Here is an 18,997-nt window from a genome sequence, read left to right on the forward strand (position 1 = left end):
TTTTGTAGGTGAGGAGGATGTTACCGATAGGATAAAGAAGTTTGCGATTTACCGACAGGCTAATATAAGTTTTGATTTTTCGAAGAGCGAGCAATTGTTCTTTAGTCATAGTGATGAATTGTTTTTGTAGTCATAGCGATGAAATTGTTACCTTTTTTTTTTTTTTTTTTTTTTTTCTGGACAAACGACACACGAGCTTGCGCTCGCCCTTTTTTTTGCTATTGGCTTTTTTTTTTCGCGTCGAGAGCGGTCGCTTGTGACTTTTGCTCTAATAAACGCTTAAAAATAAAACGAAAACTGTCTGAAGTTTTATTCCTTTTAAGAATTAAAAAAGCTTGGTCGAAAACAAAGATCATGGTTATTAAATTCATCAACCGCTGAAAAAAGCGCTATTTTTGTAATTACTTTGTGAACTTCTTTATAAAAATGTTACAATAATCGTTTTCCAATACTCATCTATGACGTATAATTGTAAGTTTGAACAAATAATATTTTTTATAAATATTACAAGCATGAAAAATTGGTTTATTGATCATATTTTAACCAATTTTGATTAATAAATTACAACCACTATTATACAAAAATTTGAAAAAGTAGAACAAAACTACAAATTGAGCTGCCGACGAGACAAAATCACAGACTAAGTTTAGCTGTAGTGTTTGATCACGTGACTCCCGGTAGTGGAAAGTGAAAGTAGAATGGGCGCGACTGTCGCCGAAAAATTTAAGATGATGACGTATAAAAATTACATCGAATCTTCAGAATTTTTACGAATTTTCTTTATAAATTTGCAATGTTATAAAAATTATGAATTCGTCATCGTAAAATTTACGTAAATTTCGTCGTAAAAATTAACTGCACCGGTTGCCATGTCCGTGCATTACCCTTCTGTCACCATAATTTGTCTGGCGAACTCATTCTCCGTGTACATATAATTATGAATTACTAATTGGAGGGCATTGTCATTAAGTAGCAAATACTCTAAAATGATTGCACGCTTAAAGAATGTACATTAATTATACATTTATGCTATTGATACAGTATTAAAGTCAATAACAGTCCGAATAAATAGCAGTATATGAATCGAAATAAAAAAATATTGTACTAATTAAATTAACTAATATAACTATAGTTTTCTTTCGTTTTGCACTAATAAATTCATTCAATATATATTGTCCCATACTAATTATTTCGGTAAACAGAACGTAAAAAACGATCGTCAACTACTCCCAAAAGTAAAATACTTATATATATATTTGTACGATTAATTTCAACGCTAAAACAGCGCTATTTTACATGAAATGAAGAAAACCAAAAATTACGCACAAAGAGCACATGTACAATTTGAGCGCAGTTGCGTGAGTTGGTTAACTAGCTCAATGAACCAGATAACATAGTAACCGACGAAAAGCCTCGTAAAAAGATTAAGTGACGTAAATTTTCACGGTCTTACCGCTATTCATACATTCTTTGATAATAAGCAGAAGTTATTAAAAACTCTGTCTCGTATTGCACTCACTTCCACATATTTTTTATAAATTAGTTAATTATAAGATAGATAAAAAATAACTTTCACGCGTGATCTTTCAGTTTGATCCATCGAGACACGAGACCAGAGCCAGCGATACGTTGTTCGACGCTCAAGGGAGCAACGCGACTCCCAAAGGCACCGGACCACCGTAGTGAAGCGCGACTAAGGATCGACCCTAAAGTCCTGGTCTTCGTCGAGACTTTGTACTCCAGGCTTGGCCGCGAAATCGCTGAGCTACTCGTCTACAACCGGATCAAGTGAGTATTAGAGCTTCTGCATTAATTATATTGCTTCGGAAGATCCTGCATTGCTGCTCCCTTGTTTAATTTGAACATTTCACGTATTTCTAGCAAACAATGAGTTGTAGGAAATTTCATTGGTATACTATAAGTAGATCAAGTCTACATGTTGTCAGACGCGCTATTGATCAACATTATTGGATAGACTGCTTCAATATTTGATGAAGTTTTACGATTAGGCGACGTTTTTATGCGTTGAAAGAATTTTCTGTTTGTCAGAAATTTTCTTTAGAGCTGTCGACAGTTTTATCTTCAAATCTCGAGATATCAATGTTAATTATACTTCTTTACTTTGGAAATTGATATCTCATCTTGCATTGAATTTCTTATTGTCATATTTAATAATACTTACAATTAAATCTAACTTTCATGAAGTCCATCAATTTATCCTTAACAAACGTCATTTTTGTCCTTTATGACAATCCTTAATGACTATTTATAATATATCTTCTATGTCAAAAATATTTTTTTACGATAATTATGAAATCACGATATCAAAACTTATTTTAGATCACAATTATCATTCGATATGAAGTTAATTTGTAAAGTGTGGTTAGTCCGCGATAGAGAAATTTGTATAATTTAGCCTAAAATGTAGAAAATGAAAAGTGTGAATCGCTCATTCATTAATCTGTAACTCACAATTTTTCCAAATTTTTATCCGAGGATTATGTATCTATTACAATGAATGAAAAGCTTATGCAAATCAAATTTTTAACCATATTGATTTTGAAGCGGAATAAAATGTACTTTACTTACACGTTCACATTATAAAGCATCGTAGTTATTTTACCGTTAACGTTTCTGTGTGGATGAGGTTTTCAAAGTGTTGAGTTTGTCTATTTTTTTTTAAATTATAATAAATTAAGTTTGTTATTTACACGAAAGTACAGTGGTGATATCAACTAGGATTACGAATTGTTGTAATTTTTATATTTATGAACATTGTTAAAAAGAATGAAAAATTAGTGTATTTTAATTTGAATTTTTCATTAGACAAATTTCTTTGCTACCAAAAAATATTGTTTAAAAGCTTTTCTTGTTTCAAGTATACAAAACATATAAAACAGTTGCAAATGTTAACAAAACCTTGATAATATTTTTAGATCTTGATATTTCATAATTTGTAAAGATTAAACCCTTTTTATTAATTAAAAATTTCATTGATAATAGGATATAAACATCAAAAAAGTTATTCAATGAATTTTTTATTGATTTTAATTTATATTTATATTACACATGTTAAATTACACCACTAAAGATTAAGATCAAAATGCCTTAATAAACCAATGAAATAATTTTCAGTGAAGAGTTAATATAAATTAAAAGGTTTACATTCTTCAAACGCTGAAAACACAAAATTGACAAATCTCACACGATCTTCTTTAAAATAAAATAATGATAATAAGTTTAAAAACATTTGAAAAAAATAAAATGACAAAGAATAAAAACAATTACTTTTTATACGCAGGATCTGTGTACTATACGAATGAACATTTAACAAGTTAAAGTTAAATTTGTATTTAAACTGAGTAAAAATAATGACTTGTACGGCAACATTTCCTTGATTTGATCGTTTAAAATGTCCAAGATAAATTTTGAAGCTATATTAAAAAATTAAATCACTGAATATTTTTTCCATAAAATAAAAAAGCCCTTTTTATAAGTAAGAAATAGAAATATAAAAAAGAATCACATTTTGTTAAATAAAATCGTTTGCTATGAGGAAAATTTCAGAATAAAGCTAATCATGTTAAATAAACTTACATTCAAAGACTTATTGATAAAAGGTACAGCGATTTAGATTAAAAAATAAAATTAATCGTGAATCATTTTTTTACATGAAGTATAAAGTATTTTTTAGGTCTGCGTGGGCAGATTGCCGCAAAGTTTGAGAAGCAAAAAATGCTAACCTATGTGCGTATTGACAAGGAGCTGGTACTCTTATAGGGTCACTTAAGTGAAAGTACATATGACACAATTTATAAGTCATCATTTGAATCTTATCTGGGGAAAGTCTGGAACTATCTTCAATTACATTGTACGCTGTTGGAGTAACAGTTCCTTCTACGACATTTTGTGATATAATGAAAAAATCATATTTTAACGGATCCGTGATTACGTCATCTACTATGGTACCAGATTTTGGATTTCCATTGTTTGAAAAGAATCTAGTATGAATACGCTTAGTAACAATAATAAAAGCAAGCTCATATCTACCATTTTTATAAATGCTAGCTAGCTTATTTTTAATTGCCTTTACTTCATGGTCATAGACAAATGGTATCTGACCTTCTCCAACACCATCACGGTAGATAATTATCTTAGATGGTAGTTTATTACCATTTCTTCTGGCAAATTCGCGAAATGCTTGCACAAGTTGTATAGACAAGTCGTTGGAAAGTTCTTCACCCGAATTGTGTTGGCTGACTGTAGAAAAATAATTGCCAAAGTGTTCGTCCACAGAAGCAACCATAGCACCTGCAAACAAAAGTTATTAGTTGAAAATAATGTACACTTGAAATTACGGCTCATATACAACTAATTATAATCGATCTATCGAATTAATAATAATAAAAAAATTTTAACTATACTAGAAATTTTCATTATTTAATTGAAATTAAAATATATCGGCTATAAAGTTTAAAAAATTGTTCAGCCTTGGCTTAGCCGTATTTGGTTTTTTTAACAGCTGACAATCAATTAGTAAATATGGTATCGTACGACGCCGTTACTCTACTGTTCTATCTGCAATCTTACGCCTCGCCTGGTAAGCCAAAATACAGCCGACGATGCTTGATCGCCGGCTGCATTGACCGCCATTTTAGCGGAGAAATTCCTCACGAATACCGCACCAATTTACCAATTGAATGTCCTATACACGGAAAATGTCGAATATTGTCACGTACGCTGAAAAAATATTATATAGATTGTCTTACTTACCAAAAGATGCGTGTGCTCTTTTATCATGACAGACGTCATATCCAACAACCATCAGTCCCGGTATCAAATCCCAAAGACGAATCGTCCACGGTATTCCACCTACCTTACAATTTAATTGCGTAGCGATCCTACATCCAATTGAACGTAGATTCTGTACAGTTAACGTTTTAGCAAGAACTATTTGACTTGGTATTGGTCTGTCAATGCACAATATCTTTTTAATCATGGAGTATCTCAATGCTTGGTTATTTGGGACTACGCAAAGAATAAGTTGAGGTTTTGCTTTGCTTGTCAATTTTAATATTTCATTTTGGTATGTCTCATTTCTATCATTTGGAATAATTATTATTTTTGGCATGGCCATACGAATACCAACTTGAGTTGCAGCTTGAAGAACGACAGCAAGGAAACCCTGTAAATAAATGTTAAGAAATACCATTAGTAATTTTTTGAGTAATTACTTCAATTACGTCAATTTTCCGTAACAAGTGATTATTATTATGAATTAGTAGCTATTATTAATGTTACGCACGTAACGGCTTATACAAGATGGTTAAAGAAGAAGCAAAGTTCAAATTCATTTTTAAAATTATTTTTAAATATATGCTTTGTTTAAATCAATAATACAAAAGAACTATTTCCGTAGTATACCCTTTCAAATGATCCAACCCCCATTAAAATCAATTAAACCATTTCAAAGATATATGCGAATATATATTTTATTTAAATCGAGCCAATACAGAACCTCCTTCTTTCTGAAGCTATTATCAAACTTCTGTGGAACAATCGCTAACCAATCGTCCAGCTTTCCAGTCCTGAAGTGTCGATCATTGCTAAGAGCGTTATTCCAATTTTTATCTGTTAATACGGCTTTATTGGAAAATTGAACTCTCTCTCGTGGCAAAAGACGTCCTTGGAACTGTACAAGTGTTTTGTCTATATTAAAATTCCATTCTTTAAAGTCTTGGATAACTTCAGGTTTAGTTTGTAAACGACGGTTGAATTCCATTAATTTATTTATTCTAGCAGACGGACCAAGTTTAGTGTACTGTGATAGTGCTTTTGTCAGACGCTGTTGTCTGATCATATTGTCCGTCAAACCTAAAAACCGTAATTTGATTATGATATTTATTTCTATCGGTAACACAATTATGTACAAAAGCAATCATCTAAAATACCGGTGATTCGGCACAATTCAGGTATCAAAAATACTATTTCGTCTTTGCCAGCTCTTCTATCACGCATTTTAGACTTTGACACTAAAAGAGGTTGGTTCATATCCTTTATCTGAATTTGATACTTTTCAGTGTAATAAGCAGCATATGAAATCTCACTACCATCTTTGCGTTTAAAACATCGTGATGGATTTGTCTCAAAATCGACATCATCCACTTTGTAAGTACGGTTATTATAAACCGTAAGTATAACGCATCCTAATACTTCATTTTTAAATTTTTTCTGCAAAGATGTGTATTCATCAATAAGAATGACTGAATTATTGATATGAAATTGTTTTTAATTATACTCTTCAATTTTATCATTACTACAGGTATTATCAAAACAATTTATTCACCTGATAGTTTGTTTTATCCTCCTGGTAATGATCTTTCAAGATATCCAAAAGTGTTTGAGTGCGCATTACTTTGTGAGAAATTTCAGCACACAATAAGACACTCTGTTCGTGTTGTCTTATAGATGTTATATATCCAGGCCAAAGCTCCACCTTAAATTCTGGAAGTTGTACCTGTTAAACACACATTCATTATAACATTTTGATTAATTATCAACCAGCAATCTATTTGTGTTTACTTACTTTATTCTTAGCATCAAAGTAATTCCTGCCAACCAACTGTAATTTTAAGTTCTCATCCAAAGTTTTTCTAACTAGCATACTAGAAATCTGGGAATAATGATAATCACCTTTGACCAAATCTCCAACAAAGCGAATTTGAATATTTATAGCAGCTTTATCTTGGGGTCTTATTGAATTCAACTCCAGTGGCTGAAATGATAGAACAGACGTGATTTGACTATAAAAATGATATTTTACAGTTTAATGTAATTTCCATGTATACGTAATTAGATAAGCTATCAAAAATGGATACGTATAGATATTTTTCAGTAAGTATGAAAAGCACACTCCAAAGAAAAATTAGCTATATATATAACAATGTACATATGTCAATGTCACCGTTATACATGGGAATATGCCATTCGTCAAGTCTCTTGTTGATATAGGTAAATTATGAAATCTTAATAAACATTTTTATTGAATCGATATTTGTGATGAACAAAACAATAATTAAAAAAAGTTTTTCAGAAATAGTCTGAAACTCAATATAAAAAATTTGAAATTAGAAGAAAACACGATAGATTGAAATAATAATCGACTTTTATACGTGTAATGGTATACCTGCGGAAGTGGGTTGCTAGTATACAAAACAGTTCCATCAAAAATATATCCACCTAAAGCAGATTTATGTGTCTTCAATAAAGCTTTGCGATCACTAGTTCGCTCTAGTTCAGGTGCAATGTCTACTCTGTATTGGTAGATACACCAATCAGGTTGGCTACTGAGCTTGAAATAATTGGCCTGAAGTTGTACTCGTTCACCGACAGTGCCTGAAATATTTTGTTATATTATGCAAATTATTGTCAAGGTTTATTGTTTTCAACTTGTAGCCACAATATAGAAATACGTGTCATAAATATCTTACCTTTCTTGCTATTTAAAGTTTGGGGACGTGTTTGAATTTCATTAATAGGCGGTGGTTTACTAGACCTATGTGACGGTTTAGCAGCAGCCATAATCTCTTTCCTAGAAGAAAAAAATTGCTCAATAAAAGTATATTATTCGCAGATGACAATCAATTATAAATAAATCGTTTGAAAAGACAATCGAAAGCTGGTATTTTGAAAAAAAATTGAAAATATACTATTTGATATAAAGATTATCTATAAAACAATTTAATTCAGGTATTTTCGAAATTTTTGTATAACCATTGAAAAAATTCGTACAAAACGAAAATCGGTAAACAGTCGAACTCTACAATGTAAACTTCAAAGCGAATAATAAAGATGTCGTTAAACGTAAGGCAACTTGAAGAAAAACAAAATTATATTTACAAATGACCAAATATGTAAATATTTATTTAAACTTCGATAGAATATTTTGAAGGCCAAGATTTTCAAAGAAAGAACCTTGTTGACTCAGAACATGCATTCAACATCAAATTTATTACCGAGAAATCAGACAAATCTTTGATGGATAACACGAAGATTAAACATAACAACCATATGTTTCTAAAAATATTAATTTCTACGTCTTGAAAGAAACGGTTTTTAAGAGATATGAAGCAAATTAGAATTGTTGAACTAAAGAAAAAAAATCTACGAAATAAAATAATACGTAAATAGCTTACTTGCGTCTCTAAGAATGCTAATGTAGCGTTACAGCGTCTATAAATATTGGATCACAAAGGATACGACACTAATTGCTACACCAGCACAGAAAGTAAAACTACGTATCTGAGAGCACCTGTGATTATATACTCCGTAACCTCTTCCTCCAAGTGCACTCAATAGACTATTACCAATGAATGGACGACGTGACAACTAACCACGACTATGATATCTATGGTTTACGGTTGAAAGAGAAAGAGAGCGGCTGGTGTCGCTGCCGCTCTTCAAATTCACCTCCCCCACTCGATTCTGCGATTATACTGGTACAAACACGTTGCACCTCGTCTGTAAATGCAGTTTAGTTCTGGTATTTCGGTACTGCAAACTATAAGTAAATACATTTGTGGAAGAGCGGAAGTTTCATAGAGACAGAGGGGGCAATTCGCAAATTTGTTTGAGACGTTCAAAAGGATTAGCCACAGAAATTGCTACTGTGCAATGTAGATGTTCTTAATCAAGTTCGAGTAAGACCACTTAGAAACAACAAACTACGGAGAGGATACTCTCATAATGCATTTTAAATATCCGTCATCGCTGTACCTTTGAGATAGTATTATAAAACAAAATTCTACGACTTATCAAGGAGAGCTAATTAATAGTTTTTGCAAATGTAAGTTTTTACACAGGCCTTATATATTGTCATACTATAATGTAAACAATAATATAAACAAGCGCTTTCTCTCTCTCAAACTGCGTCAACGCATCTATGTTAATAATTTGATCTACATCACTATCCCACGCGCACACACTCTCATATATCCCAAACGGAACTCGAAATACTGCTCACTCAAAATCTTAGGTTTTTTAATTTATAAAATGAAATATAAAGTTGTAATGTTAGACTTCGTTTATTCCATGTATTTTGTTATTGACTTTTTTGAAATGTATCAACTTCTTGAATACGTTGATTATTTGACAATCAACTTATAATATCAGAGGAATAACGACGAAAAAGTATTTAATGTTGAAGAATTCAATAACAATTAATTACATAAATGACTCCTGATTTGCTCAAATTTATCATTTATTTTCTTACATTGCCATTCAATAAAATTGGTAGACATTAGTATTTTCATTATATTCTTTGTAAAAGAAATTGTTTGATTAGATAATTGTTATACTTTGTTCCATTAAAATACGATATATAATTTCAATGTTGTAGATAATTAAGATCTTATATCATCCATCATGATAAGAATAAGTTTTTTCTTTCAACTAACGAATAGTAATTCTTCGTTCGTAACAATTAGATATGAGCATTTCTTATGTTTTATTATTTGTTAAAAATAAATTATTAATTTTAACGAACTTAAATTCTACAGATTTCTTGTAAATAATATAAATTAAAGTCGGCGACAGCTTCATCAAATGTTTTCAATACTCAATAAAAACAATGAGTCACCGAATGATTTCAAATTCTCAAATCAAATTTCAATATCTCAAATATCAACTGATCGATCATAAAAACTCTTTTTTATGCTAGGATCTTCTCGTAGGAAAAGACAAAAGATTAATTATTGCAAAAAAGAAGCCATAAGTAATTGCAGCTCTACTAGCACACTCCACCTTTTTCACTCTCCCAGCGCGACACCGTAAATCCCGGACATTTGACTTGGAAATATTTCTAGAATATTCGATGTATCGGAAAAGACGAGTCTCGTGAAAAATGGGCTAGCAGCATACGATATCCTTGTCGTCCACCCGCAGCTTGGAATATTAAACAATTTTCTTGCATCGCCGCTCTCTCGGGATTTCCTTAATTTTCAACATAATTCAACTTAGTCCTTCTTCTTATCGACACGCTTTTTCAAACTTATTAAGGTCTTGTTTTGAGATGATTAGATTATTTTATAATATATGTTTTTTGTACCTTCATCTGAAAATTTTTAAAAATACGCGTTACTAAAGTGTTACAAATTGAAATAAAATGTAAATTTCATAGTACAAGACTACATGACGATTTCATTAAAGTAACAGTTCTATTAAATTTTAATGAAATAAATGTCTTTCAATACGTCGAGTATCACACATTTCATTAGCTCAATTAAACATGGCAAGTTTCTATGCGCGCAGTAAATGGTGATTCGCCACATGCGAAAGCTTTTACACTAATTATCAAAGTTACGTGAAACGGGTTATAGTTGAAATATTCTCAACTCGAAAGTTATCACAGATTTATATCTCATTAAAATTCGTCGTTCATTTTTCTTCCAACTTGTATATTTCATCGTCCATCCGTGTGTATATTCAAAATTTAGTCAACTTATTTTAGCTGGCTTTCTTTGTATCAGACTGGCTCATCAAAGTTTACGCCGAGGAAAAAATTTTTTATAAAAATGCAATAGTAATTAAAATCAATCAGCTGTACATGTGCGCAAACGTGAGTGATAAAGCTACTTTAATTGAATTGGCCTGAATGGCTTCTATCTTTTTTTTTTTAAAGAGGGAGGGAGGGTCCTGCCACGGAGGGCATCTGGAATTCAGTTGAGGATTACTGGGACTATTTCCATTTCAAATTTTTAGCGTATACTCGCGGCTCCTTTTTCCCACCCTCGATATCGTTTTACACTTTCAAATGTAATACGCATTTTTTACTTTTGTATAAAATTTCTTTTGCCTTTTGCTTATTTGACTTATATCAGAGAGAAAGTTATATAAAATACATTTTCAATAGTGAGATCAATAGAACGATAACAATTTTTACACATTGATAATCTAAAGGTCAAAAAAAAATCTTCTTGTAATAACATATTACATGGCAAACCAAAGGAACCTCGTCAATCTTCCGCACAAAACGCCCATTATAAACCATTCCGCTAAAAAAAATCAATCATCTTTGCACGGATCAATGTCGAATTGAAGAGCTCAGTAAAATTGAAACAGTAGCTTTATCGCACATGGAGTAACTGTCGGCAATGCGTGTGTGTGCGAAACTCTGGTAATCCAATGAAAGAAAAGAGAAAGAGAGAGAGCGCAATTTTACAGTGACTACTCGGTAATTCCTCGGCGGAATACGAGCAATTCGATCCGTCCGCTTTATATCGGCCGTAAACCTTAAGCCAAGCGCTCGCGTGTATAAGCTATGTCCTACCCCTACCTCTGATCTCGTTAAAGCCGTTTTTGTTCCTCTTTGACGGTGACAAGCTTTCTCTCTTCATATTTTTCACTTGGGAAACCTAAATGCCACTTTTCTTGTTCGTTTCTGCGGATGATTCGTGTACTTACGATCTTATTCTCCACTTAATTTATTGATCTGATTTGTTGTGCGACGGTGACAATCGTACTGCTTTGTTATCGAAAACTACTTTGTAAGCTTTGAAAAAGGCTTGTCTATTAGAATATTAATATTTGATAGCTTTTAACAGAAGCAGTAGTAGCAAGGTTGTTAAAGTGCTTCAAAAGCTCCTTCGCGCCGACAAAGAGAGACATATATAACTAAGTACAAAAGCTTTGTCGTCTGCAAACTGTTGTAATATTTATAGAGATTTCAGTTTGCCAACTCGATGCTAAATTTTCGACTTGTTTTATTTTTTAATTTTTACTTACATCTCTCGACGACTTTTCAATTGATTTTCAATATTGCGATTCGGCATTGAGGAAATTGTGTGAACATTATGTGCCAAGTGATTTCTTGTTTGTGTTTTTAAATACAATACGACAGGTATCACATAGTGTCGATAGGTAGAGCGCATAACATTTTCACGGCAAATAATCTGTCTACTATCATTTATACGTAAATAATGAATAACTTGACCATAAGTGGTGCACTTTCTTCGTTTTATTAAATTCAATAGATATTCAATATTTAATCTAATATGTAGTTACTAAGCTCCAGACAAAAAAGTCTTCTCATAGAAACCGATTCACCGGCTTAAAAGATCGTTCTATTTTGCTTCTAAAAATGTATAAGGCCATTCACTTCCCAATGCAACAAGCCTCTAAGATCGTTGCAGCAGCAGCGTAAACAAAGCACGTCTACCTGAACAAGTGAAGCTTTGTGTCCAGCTATGGCCACGCGACGTTAACTTCACAATAGTCGACAGAAGACGCGTATCTCTCGCCTTGGGTATTAAACTGTCCGCGTGGGAGAGATTATGAAGTGGCAGCAGCAGCAACGAAGAAGGCGAAACTAACGTCCGAAACATTCGCCCTGAAGAGAATCCAACACACGAAATATCACGCTTAAATACTTGACAACGCGTAGAACCGGGAGGGATCTCACGTACAACATATAAAATCGGAAAGTTATTAGGTCAGTCGGAAAGCTTGAAAATTACCTTCGTTCCAATTTAACGTCACGCCTTGTATTATTGTAACAAATCGAATTATTAATCAGCTCTTTTGAATAACCGAACAATCGATGTATTAAATACCTTACACTGGATCGAAACTGGTTTAAAGAGTCCATTATAAACCACTCGAGATGGACAAAAGTAGCTGTTTTATGCAAAAATGAACGGATGGATGAAACCTATCTGTGTTGATATATTATTCTTGAAAATGAATCAATCTGAAAAAAGTGATGGTTCAATGTCCGAAATGTCATCTTAATAAACATATGATGACTCGTATATCATGGTTTTATTTTATTATTTATTTACTTATTATAAATGAATAATCGTAATTTATTATTCTCTATAATTATTTGACTAGTCTTCATCTTTACTCATTAAAATATTTAATATAACTTTGTTAATATTATTTTACGATGAAGGTTTCTTATTTGTCAATTGTCTTGCTAATCATAATACTTACGTATACATGTGGTTTTTCCTTCACTTTAAGCTTCGTTATTAATAAAAAAACTGATTTTTTTTTGCAACCTAACAAAGTATTAAAAATTTTAACTTTTTAATTATTTACCTATAATAACTGCCATTAAAACAAGAAAAACTTAAACCAGTTCCTATTGATCGGATATTAATTTTTTTAAATTATTTAATTAGATGTTCATGCTATGTATAAGGAAGTCTTAGTTCTATTTTATAACGAAAGAAGCGTTTTTTTTTTAAACGAAAAATAAAGGATTAAAAATTGATTTTTTACTCGCCCATAATAAAATATTAAAATTGATGTTTTAACGAAAACGTTGAGCTTTTTTGAAACCCAGTATTGTTAGGTCTAAAAAAAATTACAGTAACGTTAAAGAAAATTAATAAGAATATCTAAGCAAATAATTATTAGATTCTTTTGTTTAAAGCATCATTCTTTTTAGAATCACAAGAGCTCCCTTTAAATAGGAATAATAATTAAAAAAAGAAGATCTTTTTGGAGTAAATATTTTATATGCTAGAAATGGCTATTTGCGAAGATAATTGGTACTTTTCCAATAACTAACGAACTGAAGTAATCATGAAACAGCTCGAATGGTAGCTTTTTCAATTTTCTACAATTTTTATCTCACACTTGATTATCGCTTGAATACCTTGGCTCTCGTAGTTAAGTACGTTTTTGCCAACATTTTATACAATGTATCTATTTACATGGTCCTAAGGACCACTGGATAGCTTTCATCCGTCTCTTAATTTTTGCACCAAATTTTCCTTTTTGAGTGGCCTAATTAAAGACATAAAGATTTCCGATGTATACGTCGACGGGTTGGAAGTGAGAGCATGCTAATTAAAAATTGATCGACAGCAACAGCAGCAGCAGCAGCTCGGCCGGCCCGTCCAATAGAAAATTCCAGGCAAACTCGCTTACCTACCGTAAACATGCAAACTACGGCACATTTTGCACTCGCGCAGGAACGGCAGCACACAAATTGGCTTGGATGCTTAACTGCTTGGAATACTCTCTCGGTACACAAAAAACAGAAGCGCGTGTGTGTGCATAAAGGAAGTTTGGGGGTGGCCGGGTGAAAGTGCCTGACCCCGATCAAATAGTATATCGAGGAGCATACTGCAGACCAAAAGCAAGCAAGCGAGCAGCAGCTTTGGGCGGGGAATAGAGATTGGCGGTGGCGGGCTTTTAGGCCGCGACGACGTGCAACCTGCCGACCCCAAGTACGCTAGGCTGTTGTTCAAGGTTAATTAGAGTGAGGATGGTTTTAAGGCAAAGTGAAAAGTTTGTTTTTTGTATTTCTAAGCTGTAGGGAATAACGGAATATTAGTAGCCCATATGAAATACATCGGAATACGTACATATATATTACCGTTCAATCTTGAACTTTGATGAATTTCTGACTCAGATCCTTTCTTTATTCATTTTACTTAAGTCCACTACAATAAAAAAATCTACGAAGTGGATGCCTCTTGAAACAAAGATATTATAAAAATATATCACCGAGTGAATTTTTTCAGTTATGGAACACTTTGGAATAGTTTATTTATATTTTGTTCGCGATGCTCAGCACTGGGATTCACTGCTATTCTGTAGGGCGCATGGCCGTTCAACAATATATCATGAATTACCCTAAAAATGTAAACGCATACCCTACAAAATACCATAACAATGGTCGAATTCTCAAATCGCATTCTCCTGCGAATAATCAGTAATGCAGCAGCCACATAGCCATAACAACGCCGCTCACGCGTGAATCCTCAGCTGCATGCCTATAACAAAAGATTCCGGAATACTGGCGAACGCGCGCGATCGTGCCGTAAATCGACGAAAATGTAAGAACGCGCGTAGAGGGCGTTATCGCAATTTCGTAACAATCGATAATCGGTGCGCGGTCAGTTTTGCCATGACCGCACCGAGTAGTACAGGCTGTAACGATCAGATTTGGCGGGGAGGAGGGGGGTTGGGAAGAGGTTTATCGTCTCGGGGCTGTTTTGTTTGAGCGCTGATCTTATTAGGAGGCCCCTTTACGGAATCTCATTCGCGCACGGTTATACAACGTGTTTTGTTTACGTGCGTGTTTCGTGGAGCTTTACAACGAGAAGCGAACGTTGCGGCATTAAAAAATATTAATTTCGTCGTAATATCGCAGGTTAAGATGTATATTTAAGCATACATCTCGACGGAGGCTTCGAGTGTGCAAATTGAAATTTGGTTGTTTTGCATTCGAGGCTTGATGGATTGATTATAATGCTTGAATAAATTTACATTTGAAAGCTATATTTACATCTCGCTCGCACTTTGAAAGCTTCTCATCACTACCGCTGTATGACATTGCATTCTCTATAAACCTTCGGAATGAATTTCCACCATTGTAGGCATAACTATCGGCCCAATTGAATGCCAATATTAGCAAAATATTCGCGGTTGGATTGTTGCTTCAATATTCCTCTCTTTCTCTCTTTGGTCACTTATCAAAACCTTTTGTTTTTGCTTTCAAACGCATATATTTTCATTGTCGATTTATCATTCCTATAAAATATTTTTAAATTCTATACAAGCTGAAGATATTGCATGGTATTATTATTTTTGGTTTACAAAGTTCATGTCAAATATTGCCTTGTCAATATATTAATGTATCAGAAACATTGAAAGCGAAATATACTCATGGGCGCAATCAGCTTCACAATTTAAAAATAGAATGAATAAAACTTTGTTCTCTTGACGCCAACGCCATCAGCATAGCTTCATTGATTCTCTCTTTCTCTCTCTCTCCTATGTATAAAGTCTTGTATATTTTCCATTGCCACTCTCTTACTGAAGCCCGTAAGCGCACCCCTACTTGAAATCTTTTTCATTTTATTCTTTTCACACTCGACTCTTTTTATTCGCATCGTCGTCGAAGCCTCTCTCGTCCCGCTAGTTATATGTATTCATGCACAGAAAAAAATACCAGCTGCGAGAAAATACATAATGGTTGTGACATAATTTTGTGGTTGAAAATTTGTTATTGTGTTTGTATTCGGCATCATTAAAAAGACAAAAAAGGTATAATACGTTTTTATCTTGGGTTACGAATCTCTCGTGTGAATTTCAGGCTCGGCTGAATTATTAATTATCGCCGTGGAAAATTTACTCAACAGAATCATTTAACCCGTGTGGATAATGAAGCGTTGCGTTATAGTCAGGGAAAAATTGGTCGTCGAGCTTAATTAAACTTATATAGTCAAATTGTGTGCGCAAGTGAAAGTTGGCTTTTGCTTCGATACACGCGTATTCATTGTCATCAAGAAATTACAGCAGAAATAGTATGCCACTCACAAACCACGAATCTTAAGTCGTTCTTCTCGAGAAGGATAAGATCAGAGTATGGCCGACCGAAACGATGCCCGGACTACTGACGATCGAAGGAGCGCAATATCCTCCGCTACTGCTATTTCATACGTAGGGTATTGTCATCGCACAGGCACCCAACATCATTGTCGTTCACTGCCCAGCGACGGCAGCTGTGAAGATCGGCATCGAGTGCACAGTTGGATTTCTCTTGCGCACATAGACAGCCGACAAATGATCGGAAACGTGCATTTGATTTGTGAATCAGTTCGCGTTGTTGGACACGCGCACACACTCGTTGACCATGCCGACATTCATAATGCGGATATACGCGCTTTAGTTATGCACCATTGACTTTCGTTGCTTTACATCAACGACAGATATGTGCTAGTTCGACTATTGTTGGGAAAAATTGCTTGCCGGCGAACTAATTTTTTTACTTTCATACTCGCGCCAGATAATGGAGCAGGAATTATGCTCAATGATTTAGTCGGATATACCGTGGACTTGTTAAACGACTTGAATAGAAGAGTCGAAAGTTTCGTCCCATGTCCGCTCGTCCGACTCGTCAGCACGGTTATGATGAGCGCAGATATTGCCAAAGATAAGAGCGTGCTGTCGAATTGTCCCTATCCCACTAACCATTTCCTTCCAAAGGCCGTAGACACGGCTTTCGCGGGTCCGTTCACGTCGCTTTTCCGCACGTTATTCAACTAACACTTTGTCTCAGTTTTTTTTTGTTAGTTTCCTTCGATAGTGGTCCGTAACATTTCACATAAAAATAATTTTATCTTTTATGGTTAAAAAAAGTTGCATCAAATTTTATTTTTTATAAGTAAAAATTAACGTACACCGGATAAAAAAGTTAACATAGGGAAAAAATCGAAGTACCTAACCAAATAAAATTCTTGGCTCGGTGCATATAAGCCAGTCAGACAGACGAAGAGAGGGAGAACGCGAAAACGATGCTCCTTTTAGACGAAAGAGAGAAACGGGGAGAGAGAAAGCAACGGATAGCCTCGATTTTCCACGCTCGCGCTTGCACAGCTTTGGAATCGCGCCAGTGATCTCAATGAGTGCACAGGTGGCTACATTTATAAATGCAGCCATGCCTCCCCTCCTCGTCTCACTCTCTCTCTCTCTCTCTCTCTCTCTCTCTCTCTCTCTCTCTCTCTCTCTCTCTCTCTCTCTCTTCCTCCCCGCAAAGAAGTTTACGTGAGAGACTGCGCGGAGATCGATACTCACCATGGGCATATTTCTTTTTCTCTCTTTTCTATAGCCTTCTGCTTCGTCTCTACGCCACACGGCAGTTAAATATTTATGAGTCTCTCTCCCACTAGCTGCAGTAACGGCAGCTCTGCGGGAAGACCGTTTTCTCTAAAGTAGCTAGTGCGTGAACTTGGGTTCTTTTGTTTCGTTTTTCATTCAGATCGAAATAAAGATCTAAAATTGTAATTTTCGTGTGATTGCATCGTGAAAATTTCCGCTTGATCGAAAAATTTTAACGATAATGAGTTACGTCCGATCGATAAAACACAACAATACAGGCATCAGTCCAGAACGTTGAGCATTTATTCTTTAAAATTGATCAGCGCGAAGCTAAGAAAAACGTCGCCAATAAAAGAAGCATGCAGTTTCGATAATGAACAAAGTCGTCCGTTATATCGTCGTCGACGACAGACGGTGCCATCGATGTATCGGTGCGTGCCATCTTGTTATCTCTGCCTTCTCGCGCAACTCGGAGCAAGTGTTCATTAGTAACTTGCTCTTTCGTGATACGTCTTCCTACTATGATGCTAACGACGTGGAAAATTGATGTAATGAAACGGCATTTCTATTTAACTTTGTTGTCACTTGAGCATAAAATGATATTGTGTTCACTCTGTTAATCATAACAATAATTCTGCGCACAATGGCTGCCTGTACAATTGTGTCATGATTCAGAGCAACAAAGAGAAATTGATTCTCAAATGACCCAATTATGTTCAAGTGTTGAAACTTTTTAATGTTTGATTGAAAAATATTTAGAGTGTCTAAAAGATGGATGAAAATTACTTTTATAGGATCACATTTTGTAACCTCGATAAACTCAGTAATATGTAGTCTGAAGTTTGCAATATCCATCAAATCTTGATAAATCAACTTCGGTCGTAATCTTCTCTTAAAAAAGTTGGCGAGAAAGTAACCGATAAAAACAAAAGCAATATTAAAAAATATAGCCGAAAAGTAGTTGTATACCGTCAATCGAAGATATTCAATAATTTCATCCTTGGTTTTTCGCATTTCTGCAGCGCCGGCGGCGTTGGAAATCGATAATAGCGACGAGTGGAATAAAAAGAAACAAATGAACCCCGAGGCACATTCATCAGGATAATCAAGCTTTGACTCAGATAAATTGCCGATCAGCCAATGACGCGATTGCCGCCCGCGGTTTTCGCCTAATTATCTCAACGTAGCCCCTATTAATTTGCACCCAACTCTCTCGCGCAGGAGTATCGCTCTTCTATTTATGCAACTGTGCTCCAATTGCCTCTGACTTCCGGTAGCTACTGCTCTTCTCCCTCAGGCGCCACACTGCCGGATAATTTTCTCCCGATTGGTTCGCCCGTACTGCTATACTACAGTTTGCCTCTCGACATGACTAACTAAG

The 18,997-nt window shown here is 34.3% G+C and overlaps 2 protein-coding genes across 2 annotated transcripts in view; one reads left to right on the forward strand and one right to left on the reverse strand.

Annotated features, from left to right (window-relative positions):
* The window catches only part of LOC131670234 (bifunctional heparan sulfate N-deacetylase/N-sulfotransferase), a 125,793-nt gene that overhangs the window by 68,411 nt on the left and 38,385 nt on the right, over positions 1-18,997 (forward strand). Inside the window, exon 3 of the mRNA XM_058945664.1 lies at positions 1,591-1,788. Within this exon, the coding sequence (XP_058801647.1) occupies positions 1,591-1,788 (198 nt within the window). The remainder of the gene's footprint in view (positions 1-1,590; positions 1,789-18,997) is intronic.
* On the reverse strand, positions 3,668-8,323 carry LOC131670235 (piwi-like protein Siwi). The gene is made up of 9 exons (XM_058945665.1): positions 8,196-8,323; positions 7,491-7,591; positions 7,187-7,395; positions 6,587-6,775; positions 6,347-6,517; positions 5,952-6,231; positions 5,519-5,874; positions 4,774-5,185; positions 3,668-4,311 (listed from the first exon to the last, which is right to left on the reverse strand). The coding sequence occupies exons 2-9, from the start codon at positions 7,579-7,581 to the stop codon at positions 3,668-3,670; spliced, it is 2,352 nt and encodes a 783-aa protein (XP_058801648.1). The 5' UTR covers positions 7,582-7,591; positions 8,196-8,323.

Source organism: Phymastichus coffea, unplaced genomic scaffold (genome assembly GCF_024137745.1).
Source record: "Phymastichus coffea isolate CEN01 unplaced genomic scaffold, Cenicafe_Pcof_1.1 PCOF00105, whole genome shotgun sequence".
Lineage (NCBI taxonomy): Eukaryota > Metazoa > Arthropoda > Insecta > Hymenoptera > Eulophidae > Phymastichus > Phymastichus coffea.